Here is a 16340-nt window from a genome sequence, read left to right on the forward strand (position 1 = left end):
AACAGTCTGACAGTCTATTATAAATGAACTCATCTTCCCCTGGATCCAGCAATGCTCTCCTAGGTATTTATCAAAGAGAAATAAAAATACATGTCCTCAAAAAGACTAACAGAAGAATGTTCATAGCAGCTTTATTTAAGATAGCCAATAACCGGAAACAGCCAAGGTGTCCAGTAGAAAATGGATAAACAAATTATGGAGTATTCACACAATGGATTACATTTCATAAAAGGGAACAAACTACTCTATATGCAACAACATAGATAGATCTCAAAAACATGCTGGGAGAAACTTTAGAAAGAGTGTACATTGTATAATTCCATTTGTATGAAGTTCTATAACAAACAAAATTAATCTATGGTGAAAAAATACAGAATTAAGTTTGCCTCTTGGTGAGTGAGGGCAGAAATCAACTGTGAAGGGGCACAAGGGAACTTTAAACAAATAGTGAACTTAAATTAATGTTCATGCTGAAGTGTTTAGGAGTGAAGTGCATTTATGCCTGTAACTTACTTTGAATGCATCAAAAAAGAAGAGAGATTGATAGTTAGAGGGTTGAATATTTGCATAGATATCCTATCAGGGAAATACAGCAAAATGTTAATTGAGCTGGATATACAGATATTCTCTGAATAATTATTTCAACTGTTCTGTTTGAAATTTTTCATAATAAAACGATGGGGAAAAATTGTGTTTTCAATTCCTATGCTTTCTCACCTGGCCTGTACAAACTGCGACTGAATTTATATGAAGTAAGCTAATAGGGGGGACTATTCTCAGAGTCATGATTTTATCTTAAAAAAAAGCAAAACTTTGATACAAAAAATAAACCAAACCATTCCTTCTCACCAAAGAATGAATTAAAATGCATAGTGACTTTAGTTTCACATTATATATGTCATGACTCTGGCTCAATGAGAGAAGTTCTAAAGGTTCATGCACTGTGCCTCAGCTTAGATGACTATTTTCCAAGGCTAAACATCTAAAGATGGGCATCTGCCTTGACTATAGCCTTTAGCACAAGCTTGGCCTCTCAGGGTGAAATGCAAGGCTCAAAACAAAACAAAAAAAAAAAACAATGTCAAGAAAAACTCACTTATTACTGTTAAGGAAGGGTAGTCACCTCATATATTACAGATTCAGTGTTTATACCTTCAAGAAAAAACTTTTGAGTTTCATTACCTTTATCAAGAGATGCTCCAGCCATATGGTAAAAGCTCAATGCAGTGTCCACATCGTTAATATTCTTTAGGAAAGTAAAGAAGTTCTCCACTTCCTGAAATGTCAGACCCTGAAAGAAGACAGACAGCAAGGTAAGGCAGGAACCTCTAACAAAAAGCAGCATAAAATGCAGAAAACTAGACAATTATTCATGTCTATAAATCAGAAATTTATGCTATGTCTAGAGCCGAGACTGAATAAATTAGTCAAGGAATGTCAAATTTGTACACAACAGGGGAACAAAACTCTAGAATTTTACCCTGAGAAAGGCAAGCTGGCTAATTGCTTTCCCCTTACAGGAAGACAAATACCATATGATTTCACTCATATGTGGAACATAAACACACACACACAAACATACACACACATAGATACAGAGAACAGATTGGTGGTTAACAGAGGGGAAGGAGGTGGGGGAGGGTGAAAGGCGTAAAGGGTACATTCATACGGTGATGGATGGCAGCTAGACTTTTGGTGGTAACACGACATAGTCTATATAAAAGTCTAAATATAATGATGTACATCTGAAATTTACATAATGTTATAAATCAGTGCTACCTCAATTAAAAAAATTGACATGAAGCTGTTTACAGTGATGGCTGGATATCTTCAATGAAAATATTTCTAACTGTGCCCTCCAATTAGTCACAGTTATCTATTATGACACTTCCTAAATGAGCTGTAGCCATTTGATCTGTTATACATCTTAACAAGTAAGATCAGGGTCAGGACTTTGATTTTAATAATCTAATCATAGGCCAACTAAGCTTTTTGAGGCTTAAGCTAATTAAAGAATCACCAAAGTCAGTGATATACAGGGGAATGGTTTCAGAAGTTCGCAGAACCCAAACACTTGGGAAGCTGTTCATCATCTCAGTTTAAAACCTACTAATGAAGCAATTTGATACTTAACTTTAATCTGATGACACTCTGTGAAGAAATTCTTTTCAAGAGATGGTCAAAGATTTGCTGACCTCTAATTCTGCTTTCTATGATGGCTCAATAGAGTCGTTTTATAAATAGGGGCTTTGGGATTCCCCTGACAGGGAGGAAGATCTGTGCTATTTGTCTATTTCCCACATCTCACGCAACATGCTGTGATGGAAATGAATACAATTTCTAAGAAGTGAATAACACTGGGGAGACACTGATTTTAATGCTTTTTAATGAAGCATCAGGTCCTTAATGGATTGCAGATGTTGACCAGCTTCTGCTTAGTGCTGCTCCTCTTCTGATTTCCATTTCCCCAAACCACAGAGCCCAGGAATCCACATTAGGAACTCAGTAACAAGGAAACCTTAATATAGACAATCTATAGTACTTTCCTGGTACTCTCCAAACTGGGTCAATGGTATCTTTCTCATTTTTTTTTTAAAGGTTTTATTTTTCCTTTTTCTCTCCAAAGCCCCCCAGTACATAGTTGTGTATTTTTAGTTGTGGGTCCTTCTAGTTGTGGCATGTGGGATGCCACCTCAGTGTGGCTTGACGAGCAGTGCCATGTCTGCGCCCAGGATCTGAACCGGCGAAATCCCAGGCCGCAGAAGCAGAGTGCACGAACTTAACCACTCAGCTACAGGGCCGGCCCCTATCTTTCTCATTTTATCAATCAGACTAAGAGCTAAAATACTCTATGTTTGATTATGTCACATGATCTTTGTAGTTTTTCCTCCTAGAATCATAAGAACTTAAAAAACTTTTCATTGTGGAATATGATGACCATGTGGAAAGGTGCATAAAACATAAATGTACAACTTAACAAACTGTTATAAAATGAACACCCCCAAAACCTCAATTCAAGTCAAGAAACAGACTATCAGCATCCCCAAAACCTCCCTCCCTTCCCGCAACATGGCCCTTACTAACCAATCATAAGCCTCTTCTCCTCCCAGTGGTAATCACTACTCTGACTTTTTGGGGGTTCATTTCCTTGCCTTTTTTTTTTTTTTAAAACAGCATTGCTATCTATGCATCCTTAAGCAGAAACAAGAGTTTAATTATGTCTGTTTTTGAACTTTATAAATGGAATCATGCACTATGCACTCTATTATATATGGCTTCTCTCTTTAAGATTTGTCCATGTTTTTGTGCATATCTGCAGTTCACTCATTTTTATTGCTATAAGTATTCCACTGTGTGAATATACCACAATTTGTTTATCTACTTTTTTTTGGCTGTTTCCAGTTTTTGGCAGTTTTTAACTGTGGTGCATCTGTATTTAAGCATTCATTAAAACATTTATGGAGTACCTACTACGTACCAAGCTCCATAATTTTTGGCAGTGAACTGGAAGGCCTATATTAGGTAATTTTTCCCTAACTGGAGGTCATTCTCTTGGCCTTGACTTAGAGCACCCAGAGGTAGGTCTCCTTCCTTACATGATTGCCATAGTATGCTATCTAATGTAAGCACTAGGCTAGAATCAACCTGGTCCCACTGCACCAGAAGCACAGGTTCTACAATATCACCTCCTTGTGGATGGATACACTAATACCATCTTCTTTTCCCTTCTATCAAAAGACACGCAGAGGTGGAAAAAAACCAAGTGTCCACTGATGAATGAATGGATAAAAAAAAAATGTGGTATATACATATAATGGAATATTATTCAGCCTTGAAAAGGAAGGAAATTCTGACACATGCTACAACATGGATGAACCTTGAAGACCTTATGTCAAGTGAAATAAGCGAGTCAGAAAAGGACAAATACTATATGACTCCACTTATATGAGGTATGTAGACTAGTTAAATTCATAGAGACAGAAAGCAGAACGGTGGTTGCCAGGGGCTGGGGGGAGGAGGGAATGGGGAGTTAGTGTTTAATGGGTATGGAGTTCCAGTTTGAGAAGAAGAAAAAAGTTCTGGAGATGGATGGTGGTGATGGTTGTACAACAGTGTGAATATACTTCATGCCACAGAACTATACACTTAAAAATGGTTAGAATGGTACATTTTGCTGTGTATATTTTACCACAGTTAAAAAAAAAAGACATGCTAACGCTTTTTTACTTTTCTTATTAAGGTGTGGACTTCCATAGGCAGGGGAGGATAGGGAGCTGAATTATTGAAAGGATTTTTAAGGCTAAAAGGTTAACATAAAATCGAAAACAGAAAACCATGGTAGAGGAAATGCTTCCTACTCTGATAAACAACCTCTAATGTTTGTTAGTTAATTTATTGCAAAACATCAAATACAACAGCTCGAGACCAGAGTGCTTACACTCAGAATTATTTGAGGACAATGGAGAGAACAATCTGAATTGAGTGATTGTTCATTTGATGATTTAGAAAAATAGTGGAATACAAATCACATTATATCATTATTAAATCAAAGTATGCAACACTTTGCCTTTTATTATATAGATATAATATAAAATATTTATTGAGCACTAACAACTCAGCACTATGCCAGGAACAGTGAGGAAAATAAAACTGCGTTGGACATGGGCCTTGATTTTATAGAGCTTACAATTCAGATAGGCTTCTTAAAGAAAAGATGATGCCAGTCACAAAATTCTTATTTCTCAGTAACTACCTTAGTAAAGAATCCAAAGTGTTATTAGAATCAAACTAGAATAACACTATAACTTGAAGTTTGGGAATGGAAAGTGAAAGGATATGCTTTTTCAAGTTGAGTTGTTCAGACTAGTAGGCTATAGCTTATGCACAATCTATTGTCAAAAGGAAATACGCAGGGCTGGCCCAGTGGCACAGTGGTTAAGTTCGCACGTTCTGCTTCGGGGGCCTGGGGTTTGCTGGTTTGGATCCTGGGTGCGGACATGGCACTGCTTGGCAAGCCATGCTGTGGCAGGTGTCTCACATATAAAGTGGAGGAAGATGGGCACGAATGTTAGCTCAGGGCCAGTCTTCCTCAGCAAAAAGAGGAGGATTGGCAGATGTTAGCTCAGTGCTAATCTTCCTCAAAAAAAAAAAAAGGTAATATCCTTCTCTTAGGCTTGGCAACAAAGAGATTTTCTTGACATACTATGGGGAAGTAGAAGAAGGAGGAGTTATTTTATTCTGTGACCAACTGTTCAACACATCAGTTATCTATTTACCTTTGGAAAGATGGACTTATATAAAACTTGGCTCTAGATGATTAAAAAAAGAAGATAAGATTAACAGTACTATGTGGACAGCAGAAACACTTCTTTATTTTGCTTAAAAAGGAATTTAATATTAGGAGGTTGTTAAACAAGCAAATAGAATTATCTTTCAAAACTAAAAGCAAATGATAAAATGTTCAGAAGAAAACAAAAATATCTTCATGACCTTGGGTGAGGCAAAGAGTTCTTAGATATGACACTAAAACACAATCCATAAAAGAACAAAATCGATAAATTAGACTTCATCAAAATTAAAAACTTTTGTACTTCGAAATATTGAGAAAATAGAGAAATCACAGACTGGGGGAAAATATCTAAAAATCATATATCTGATAAAGGATTTGTATCCAGAATTATGTAAAGAACTCTTACACCTCAATAATGAGATAATGATAACCCAATTAAAAAATATTTGAGACATCTTACCAAACAAGATATATGAATGGCTAATAAATACAGCGTTCAGGATAATCAGTCATGAGGGAAATGCAAATTAAAACCACAAGACACCACTACACACCTATTAGAATGACTGTAATAAAAAAGACAGACAATAAGAACTTTTGATGAGTATGTGAAGAAACTAGAACTCTCATATATTCCTGTACATGTAACATGAAATGTACATGTAACATTCCTGAAATGTCACATGGTACAGCCACTTTGGAAAACAGCTTGGCAGTTTCTTTAAAAAAAAAGTTAAATATAATTTTACCATACAACCCAGCCATTCCACTCCTAGGAATCTCCTTCTGAAAGGAAAACATAGGTCCACATAATGACTTGTATGCAAATATCCATAGCAGTGTTATTCATACTTGTCAAAAAGTGGAAACAATTCAGATGTTCACCAACTGATGAATGGATAAACAAAATGTAGTATATCCATACAATGGAATACTACTTACTCTTCAGCAATAAAAAGCAATAAACTACTAATATAAGCAACAAATGGATGAACCTCAAAAATATTATAATAGGTAAAAGAAGCCAGACACAAAAGACTACATTATTATATGAATGCATTTATACGAAATGTCCAGAAAAGGCAAATCTATAGAGACAGAAAGATTTATGGTTGTCTGGGGCTAGGGGGGAAATGGTGATTGATGGAAAACTAGCATGATCTTTCAGGGTTGATGGAAATGTTCTAAAACTGGATGGCAGTAATAACTGTATAACTCTGTAAATTTACTAAAAATCATTGAATTGTACACTTAAAATGGATGAATTCTGTGGTATATAAATTATACCTCAATAAAGCTATTAAAAAAATAAAAAGCAGTTGTAGCAGATGAAAAGGGGTAGGGAAAATCTGGCTTCCTCTGGAGTCAGCTGTAAAGCCAGATATCAAGTGCTGACAGGCCATGGGCGAGTGCAAACACGCTGTAATGGATGATTTCTTGCCTTGTCTTTTAATCAGTTGTAGCAAATCCATCTACCAGGAATCAATCCAGTTACCTGAGTTCATTCTATGGCCCACTCAAAAGATAAAAGTCTTCCTTCTTCCTTATATGCTATGCCTCTCACCAATCTTATCATCTGCTCAATCTCCTGCTTAGTTTTTAAAAATATTTTAATTATTTTTCTACCAGGTAATATATGAATATGGTACAAAGTGTTATACAGTACAGAGCAATTCTTCCTCTGCCCCTGGCTTCCAGTCTCTCTCCCTACATGTGGTCACTGTTACTAATTTCTTGGGTACCCTTTCTGAGGTATTACCGTGCCTGTCTTGCTCTAATAAAGCATCTTCCCACTGCAAACCCCAGACTTCTCTTCAACTGGTGCCTGGCAGCAGGGAGGAATTACACCATGTCCATTACTTACATTTCTATAAGTATCTAATTGTCCTGAAACAGCACTTTCTTCATAAGTTCATTCCTCCTGCTCATAAAATATTGGTGATTTCCCACTGTCAACTGGATAAACCCCAAAATTCTTAGCCTTGTATTCAAGGTCCTCCACAATCTGCTTCCGTAACTTACCTTTCCAGCGATCTCTCTAAGAACCTCTAGGATAGAGCCTAGTAACACTGGTTTTCTTGTTTCCCCAAAACCCTTGTGCTTATTCAAATTATGGGAATAAGGAGGGACAGTAAACAGTAGAAAGAAAATGGACTCTGGAATGAGATGGTCCTGGCTTTGAATCCTGGTGCCACCTCTTAAGATACTGTATGATCTCTGACAAATAACTAAGGCTGAGAAAAATATTTTTCATCTGAAAAATGGGAGTTTGATCCATCAAGCAGGATGTGATAATTAGGGAAAAGATAAGTAAAATGCCTAGTACATAGAAGATACTCAGTAAGTGGAAGGTCGAAAGACTTTAGTAAGCTGGCAGGCTTATAGCTGTAGAACCAGTGGCAAATGAATTTACTCAACCTCTGAAATATACTCTCTTCTCTGGTATGTGTAGGACCTTGAGGGAAAGGAAATAGGGGAAAGGTTGAAGTATATGAAACTAACTGTGGGGGAAAACCAGAAATATAAAGGGGAAAAATCCATAAAATTAAATCTCTTAATAGTAACTCACAGTTAATTTTTCCTTTGGGGGAAGCACAGGTTTCAAAGCTAATCAGTAGAATAAAGCAAATCGGTGAAGTTTAGTCTTTTTAGTTTAGTTTTTTTTTTTGGAGGAAGATTAGCCCTAAGCTAACTAATGCCAGTCCTCCTCTTTTTTGCTGAGGAAGCCCCGCCCTGAGCTAACATCTGTGCCCATCTTCCTCTATTTTATACGTGGGACGCCTACGACAGCATGGCATGCCAAGTGGTGCCATGTCCGCACCCGGGATCCGAACCGGCGAACCCCAGGCCGCCGAGAAGTGGAACGTGTGAACTTAACTGCTGCGCCACCGGGCTGGCCCCTAGTCTTTTTAGTTTAATGGCAACACCTCAAACGTTTTACTACATAGTGACTTTGGTGGGTACCTCACAATTGGAGCTAGAGTTTTTCAAGGGCTATGCTAGCAATGTTTCTAGAGCTTGATATTCCACAAGGCCCATAATGTGGTTCAATTTTCAAATATCTGCAAGAATAAGTGAATAGGAGAGCCCACATGAATATCATCCACAGGGAACATGAAAAGTTAATAATCTAATAGTCTTAATATAACTGCTTGATAAGTTCTAACCCTTCTTAATGGCTAGTAGCAGTATTAATAAGCAGTGATATACACAGAAGGCTGTTAGGGATAGGGCTGTAAGAGGACACACATAGCAAAAGCAAATACCTTTATAACATCTGCTTGTCGAAATCCTACTCTGCCTTTAAGGCCAAGTTCAAATTCTATCTCCTTCAAGAATTCTTACTCAGTCTTTTCAGTTGGTTCTAATCTTTCTCATTGGTGCTCCCAGAAGATCTCATATCTTTATTAGGGTACTTAATACATTCATCAATGCATTTGACAAACATTTGCTTATTAACACAATACTGAGGATGGAAAAGATGAGTAAGACACTGCTGTCAAGAGGCTCAAAGTTGACTGAGTTGCCTTGTATTATAATTATTTATTATCTGTCTCTCTCCACTAGCAATGTTAAGTTCTGTGAGGGCAGAGACATGATTTTGCTCATTATATTCCCAATATTTAGAAGAATGTTTGAAACACAGTAGGTGCTCAACAAATATTGAATATGAAATGATGTAGTTCTCTGCATACATATTTTTTTCTTACTAGACTATTACAGACTAAGTATTTCTTGAGGATAGGTGATGTTTTTTGTTTATCTTTTATCTTTCTCACAGCATCTGGCTTAGTGTTTTGCATATAGCAATGTCTGCATTGAACTGAACTGTAATTTTCAATTTATCTTTAAGTGGATTTTCTAAATTATCAAAGTTTGCATCTTCTGCACTTTTAAGCACATAGAACCACCACTGGGAATTATATTTATCAAGTCTCAGAAAACTCTTTTAATGAGGAGAAGATGACAATTTTGAGGATGGAAGGTAAGGAAATTTTAGAGCTGAGTCAGGTTTGACCTAGAAGAAGAATTCATAGGAAAAAGAATATTGAGGGGAATGGGGAAAACTTGGTAGAAAATAGGGACTAATCTTTAAAACGAATCCAAAATAAAACATGTTCCCCATAAAAGAAAAGAAAAGAAAACTCTTCGTTAAATAAAAAACATGGCGGTTACCCAGAACATGAATAAAGTAATTTTTCCAGGCAGAGTAAGTCTCCCAATTCTTCAAGCTTCTACTCAGGCACAAAACAATGAGAGAGACTGATGGGGCACAGCCCCTCCAGAGCAGTGGCTCACATGCCTAACTGCACATTAGAATCACCTGGGGAGCCTTTTAAGCAATACTGATGCCTAGACCCAATGAGCTTCTGATTTAATTAGTTTGAACAGGGCCCCAACAACCACATTTCTCAAAATGTCCCCAAGGGATCCTACTGGGAGACCAGGGTGGAGAAGCACTGCTTTAGAGGAAGAGTATTGTTAAAAGAATAGAACTTTGCCATGGAAGGACAAGATCTGGAATAGGCAGCCTTGGACTTTAGTCCAGGGTCTGGGTGGGTCATTAATTTTCTTTCTCTCTGTCTCTATATTCTCAAAGGCAAAATGAGATCTAACAAGACTGTTAGAAAGACAGAAAAAAAAATTGGCTGTGAAGCACTGCATGGTCATTAATATGCAAATATTTATTTAATACCACCACTAGGACCTTTTAGGTCTGGTTTGATGTTTTGTACAGAAAATGATTAACATCAGTCAAATGAAAACTCACATTTTCACATCAACAAATCCAAAGTGGAATAAAAGAAGTAATTAGAAAGCAGACGGTGATTGCCCTTTAACGGGACATGGTCTAGAGAGATGGACTGGTAACTTTAGGAGCAAAGGCCCTTCATTAACTCTCATTTTAGTTAACTGCCCTGTTCACAAACTATTTAATCAACATGAGAGGACAATCAATCTCAATCTCCTTGCTAAAGCAGGCTAGAAATTCTGGGCCTGAGGCAATTTAGCACCCCAGATTTTTATCATCTGACAAAATTTGTCCTTTCATTTTAGAGATCTTTTGCAAGGTCTTCAGGTCCTAAATTAACTCCTGCCAAAGCTAAAACATTCCTTCAAGGGAGGTGTCTCTAATACCCAATTTATTGCTTTTAAATATAAATTCATAATAAAACATGAATTAGCCTATCATGATAGGTGATTATTTTAATGTCAAAGCAATGTCTGGACCAAACTTTAAAAATAAGTCCTAATGCATTCCTTATGCAAATGCTATACTTCCAGCATAGGGGTTAAAAAATCCACCTAAATATTTGTAATCAATTTTCTGAAATTACAGTTTCTAACAGACACGAGCTGGGTACTGGGTTGTGTAGAAGTTCTCTCTGGGAGAGAAGTATTGTCTTCTTGTCACTTTCAATTAATGATGAGTCTTCCCCTATAGCCAAGGGAACACCTTGGGACAGGCTGGACTGAGCTCAGAGAAGCTGACACTTCCTCTCAGAGCCCAGCCTGTCCTCAGTTGCAGTCCATAGCCTGGTTCAGAGGTCCTTTCACCTTTTCAACATCCAAGACAAGGAGGAAAAAGTTTAGCTGATAAGAACTGCTTTCCACTAAATTGGGGAAATGCGATTCATGCAAGATTTCCTGCACAAAGACTAATAACTAAGAAAACTGAGACAAGCACTACCAATCCTATTACTTATTTTCAGTTATTGAATCTTTAAAGCTAGGAGGGCCCTTACAGCATGCATCTAGGACAAGTCTCACAATTTGTGAGGCCAAAAAGGATGAGAGATTTGTCTAACGTCCATGGAAACCTCTGAGGAAGGACTTGAACTCAAGTCTTCCAGCTCCATGTCTACCATCCCACACTACCTTGGCAGTCTCTCATGGAGCATTTTTAGTGCCTGGTCAGTTTCCTGGTCATGGCCAAATAGTAATCACTGTCAGCTGGAAAGGGTATTGCGCTGAGTATGAGAACATCTGGCCCTAGCATTGGGGCATGTATGTGTGTGTATGATCCTTAGCAGGTCTGACCTCTTAACCAGTTTCTGCTTCAGTTTGTCCATCCCACCCCCTGGCAAAATCCCAGATGCTGACTCAGTTCTACCATGTGCCTCTTCCTGCACCAGGTGCAGCTGGTGTTGAAAGGTATCCAAGAGCAACGTTGACCAGTACCACCACAAATCCATGGTCTCCAATTTCACTGCTGCTCAAAAAGGGTCAATTATCTCTTCCTGAAATCCCTAATAATCTTAGTATCAGTCTTTTTGCTTCTCCACTTGCTCCTTTCCAACTGTCTTGCTAATCATCTCTATTTGGATAGTCCACAGGCATCATAAACTCAAAATGTCTACAACTGAACTCTATCTTCCCCTGTAAACCAGCCTCTCTTTTTAAATTCTCAGTCTCAATTCATGGTGCCATCCTTCGTCTGAACAAGAAACCTAGGGTTCTGGGCTCTGCCCTCTTCCTCATCCACTGCTTATTTTTTCCAGGTATCAGAGATGAACTAGTCATAATCTTTGATTCAGGACACTCTGATTATATTAGTACCTTTGCAATAATTATATGTTCTCATGGTTCCTCTTCTTCCTCTAGGCGAAGATACCTACCTTTCCCTCTTTGAAGTGCTTCTTCAGCTGCTTCTGCATGGCAGTCAGCTTCTTGGACTGTACCCCACTGTAGGCCAGGAGCATGCCACCAAACTGCCTCTCAGAAATTTTCCCATCCACAGGATCGTGGCGTTCAAACTGAGAGGGAAACAGAAAGAGTGTTCTTGGGGTGTATTTTAAAGTATTTTGACATGGAATGTGGAATGATCAACTGTGTTGAATGGCAGAAAACAGTTAATGGAGGGGACTGTATTTCTCAACTGTAATTCTCTCCAAGATTTGAAAAAATTAATCAGAAACAGAAGAACTGGGTTCTTATTCCAGTTCTGCCACTAATATTTATGACTTTAGGAAAGTTACCCAACTACGCTGAGCCTCAATTTCCTCATGGATAAAACAGAGCTGCTATAACATCCCATATACCTTACAGATCAGGAGCAGCCTTGTGGGATAAAAACAATGTTAAAACTCCATTCAAATTCATAAGTAATATTATTAGTAATAAGTGCTCTCTGGATCATCCATGTCCCTGCTACTCAGAGAAGACTTAAAAGTTAATTATTACAAGTTTGATCAATTATATATATGTGAAGTCATATCAGCTCCTCAATCTGTACTTGATCTTGTTACACACTCAGACCTCTAAGGATTTCAAAGAACAACAATGCATTTTCAAGTTTCCCCCCAAATGGTAATCAAATGCAAGGACATCAACAGAGCCTGAAAAAAAAGTATAGTGTAGGATGCCTTAATTAGATATGCTTACTTACCACAAAGCTACTGAAAAACCACTAAATATATTTAAATATGCAGATGGAAAGGTTAAGTATAAAGGACCTCTAGCTAATCCAAGTAATATCAGAAAACTAAGATTTTCACTTAAAAATAGAAACAAGAAAGTTATCTTAGTACCAGCTGCAGTGTTAATGATACGTATAAATGCATAAATAATAAAATGGCTAAAGATGGGCCCAGAAACCAATTAGAAAGTGAAATGATTTGAAGATGGTAAAATTTCCCCATGGTTTTATTGGAAAATAACAGTTACCAGGAAACTCAGATTCTATGTGGCAGGGCATAATTCTTTTCTCATAAGAGGGGTATACCTAGACATAAGACATTGCTAAGTAAGGTCACATCAACAAACACTTTCTGAATGTCTACTAGTTGTCTAGCACTGTGTTAGTCATTGTAGGGTACAGGAAAGAAGGAGAATATTCAGTTTCTGTCCTTAAGGACTTCACCATCTAGTATGGAGATAAGACTTACATATGAGACACAAAATAAGGACGCATGTAGTCAAGGGTGAAATTCTCTTTCAATTCTCATTTCTTCTAGCTTGGTAAGTTGATATATACCTTAATTTGTTTCCTCACAGGTGAGACTGTATCACTGAGCAAGACACAAGAACTACATTTTTACAATAGCAAATGTTTACTGAACATGTACTATGGGCCAGGTACTTGATCCATATATTTTATTATTTAATCACTGTAACAACCCTACGGAGTAGATATTATCAACTCCATTCTATAGATGACAAAACTGAGGCAACATGAAGTTACATGTGGCAGAGCTGGGATTCAAGCTCAGCTCTGTCTGGATCCAAAGACTATACCTGAATATAACACCATTTTGTCCTTCTAAGCAGTAGTACATATTCATCCTACAGGACAGTACTACGCTGTTTTGGATAAACTTATACAGCCATGGGGCTTAGTCATATTTAAATGACAAGCAAAACTATTTCCCAAGAAATCAACATCATCAATTTTAAGTGAAGGTCTCTTTTATAACTCAAACCACTCAATATTTCATGTTTATCACACAATCACTTTTATGGACCTGATTAATTTTTTGACAATACCAAAAGTTTTCAGGATTTAATTTAAGTTTGATTTATGGTTCAGTTTACCATCCTGAAGCAAAATGGAGGACTGATGAAATTTTTGCAAATAGGCATAGTTTCTGCAAGGTTTAAATCAGGTTTTCAGGGAAATGTGATTCCCAGGCAAAAGGTGGAGATGCATGGTAGTTCATCTATGAGCTGCTTCTTCAAGGCAAGAGAAACAAAGCTGTGGTCCCTGCTCTCCAGGCTAGGCTTTAACAACTTAGGGTGCTCATTTTACCCTTATCTGGGAGATTTCATAGCTGTGGAGAAATCTTATATATTTGAATTAGATGAGTCTGAAGCTTTATCCCACAAGATAGATTCAAGGCTGAAATGTTTCTTGTTTATCATGTTGGCAACAGCAGCAGTGTGCTCAAGGCTTATGAAAGGCCTGTATTTGTCTGTTTTCCATAGGGACATAAAGCCTCACCTCTGTTATGTTTCAAAGACAGTAAAGACAGTTTCCAGTGGAGATCCCCAAGTAACAATTCCAACGCTCACATCAGCATTTTTATTAACGTTCTCTGAAACTCAGACTTTTTCTATTATTATTATTGTTATTATTTTGATGTGATTGGAACCTGAAACAGGGCTTAAAAACTATAAAAATCAAGTTCATATTGTATGGCCTACTTCAAAGTTTACTACCTCCTCTGTAATTTGATTTTGGGAAACATCCCTACTTTTAGGTTTTTAGGCTCTTCTGAGGCAAGACTGCCTTATTTCTGAGGTCTTAAACATGGCTAGAGGAGGTAGGAGAGAGCCGTTTCTCTTCACACACAGAAACGCTAATGAAAACTGACCCAAACTAATCTGTTAGTCATTCAACATTTATTAACTCAATACCCACTGTGCTAAGGCTAGGGAGCTTCCGAGGTAGTTTCTCAAGGACTTCCATTAGGGCTAATTTTTCAAGGGCAATAGTTACACATCATGTAGCTCCAGGGATGAAGTGTGTATCTTAAGCCTACACAATCCTATGGGTGCCTTCCTGGAGCAGCGTTATGAATGTAAGCCCCAAGGCCGTGAGAGGGTCTTTGGGGAAAGACATAGGTTATTACCAAATTATCACAATGTAGAAAGCTTCTAATTATATATTTGGAAGCAATTCAAATGATTGACTTGTGTTTTACTTAGCCAAATGCTGATAAAGCCTCTTATGTTCCACCTCCATGACAATTAATAAATTCCATTCTATTTGATCTTATGGCACAGAACGTGTGCATTCCAGCACACTACCCACTAACCTCATTGTTTTTCTGTATCTAGGAAGAGAGCTCAACAGCCTAGCATTTTCTCTTCTGCAAGCCAGTGCCACTTTCTCAAATGGATACAAGCTGTTGGCTCCCTGTTGTTCCCCAGGGGGCTGCAGGGCAGGCAAAGTAGGGGCCAGAGAAGATGAGCCAAAAAACTGTCCGCAAGATTTTCCTGGCTTTCTACCAACACTGTGCCTCTTGTTCCCACCTTGCCCCCTGTTGAGAAAAGGAACAGTCTTTTGGGAGGACAGATGGTCTCTATATATCTAGATGAAATGATTTACAGAAGACAGGAAGCCAGGAAGAGAAGAAAACCTGTATTATGAACAAAAGCCAAAATAAGATTAGAAAAATAGTAAAAGGAAAAAGGAATCAGTGTCTGCAGGTGGGTCTTGATTTATTAAGGACTTTCAAGGTTAATATATTCCAACAAAATTAAACTTCAACCTTATTCTCTTTCATAAAATTATCTTCCAAGAGACTTTATCTATCCCTCAGAGTAAATCCTGCCATTATACAAGTATTTCAAAATGATAATTTTCTTGATAGGCTTTCTAGTTTCTGAACTGTACAATTCAAGTAATGCACAGTAATCTCACACCACTTAGCTGAACACATCTATGTTTTTCAATCTGACAGAATTTGGCTTTTGAGATCTAACCATGCTACTACCTGGAGTCTCAGAACACTGTCTGTTATGCCCATCAGAAGTAAAAATGATTACAGGCAAAGTTCTCTACTGCAAACCCACCTAGTGAGCAGGACATACATATTTCATAGTTTGAATGTAAAATCTTATATTTCTAAAATTGGCAGGAGACATCAGAGAGCCCCAAGTCAAATTGCCTGGAGCCTAAATTTTCCTGATCTTTAAATCTAAGATGCATCTTCACTGTGAACACTAATATGATTGTCTTTTGGCTGAGTAAGAAGGCCCATAATTTGGAACAGAGGCAACATAGTTCAGTGCCCTCAGCAAGGCCCAAAACAATCCATTAGAGTCTGGGACCATGAGATTATAGATTACTAAACTAGCTGCTAGATATTTTCTTCTTCAAATCTGAGGATTATTTCCACTTTAAGAAAGTTCACGCTGATGATCAAATCCGACTAAATGACATGAGTACCAATCATATAGTTAGACCAAGAAAAGGCTAACTTTCCAGTCTGATAGTCAAAATTGGGAAGATAACAAGACTGATGCATAAACTTATTACGGGATAATAAAAACCAGGGTATATTTGACTGAGGGTGTTGGGAAAAACATTACAGATCTGGAACAA

General features: G+C 37.6%; 1 protein-coding gene across 7 annotated transcripts in view; it reads right to left on the bottom strand.

Annotated features, from left to right (window-relative positions):
- MICU1 (mitochondrial calcium uptake 1) overlaps positions 1–16340 on the bottom strand; it is a 280172-nt gene that overhangs the window by 40349 nt on the left and 223483 nt on the right. For all 7 annotated transcript variants that reach the window (XM_001503797.6, XM_023644771.2, XM_070226952.1 and 4 more), the window contains 2 exons: positions 11911–12048; positions 1183–1291 (listed from right to left, as the gene is read on the bottom strand). In XM_001503797.6, the coding sequence (XP_001503847.1) occupies positions 1183–1291; positions 11911–12048 (247 nt within the window). The remainder of the gene's footprint in view (positions 1–1182; positions 1292–11910; positions 12049–16340) is intronic.

Source organism: Equus caballus, chromosome 1 (assembly GCF_041296265.1).
Source record: "Equus caballus isolate H_3958 breed thoroughbred chromosome 1, TB-T2T, whole genome shotgun sequence".
NCBI lineage: Eukaryota > Metazoa > Chordata > Mammalia > Perissodactyla > Equidae > Equus > Equus caballus.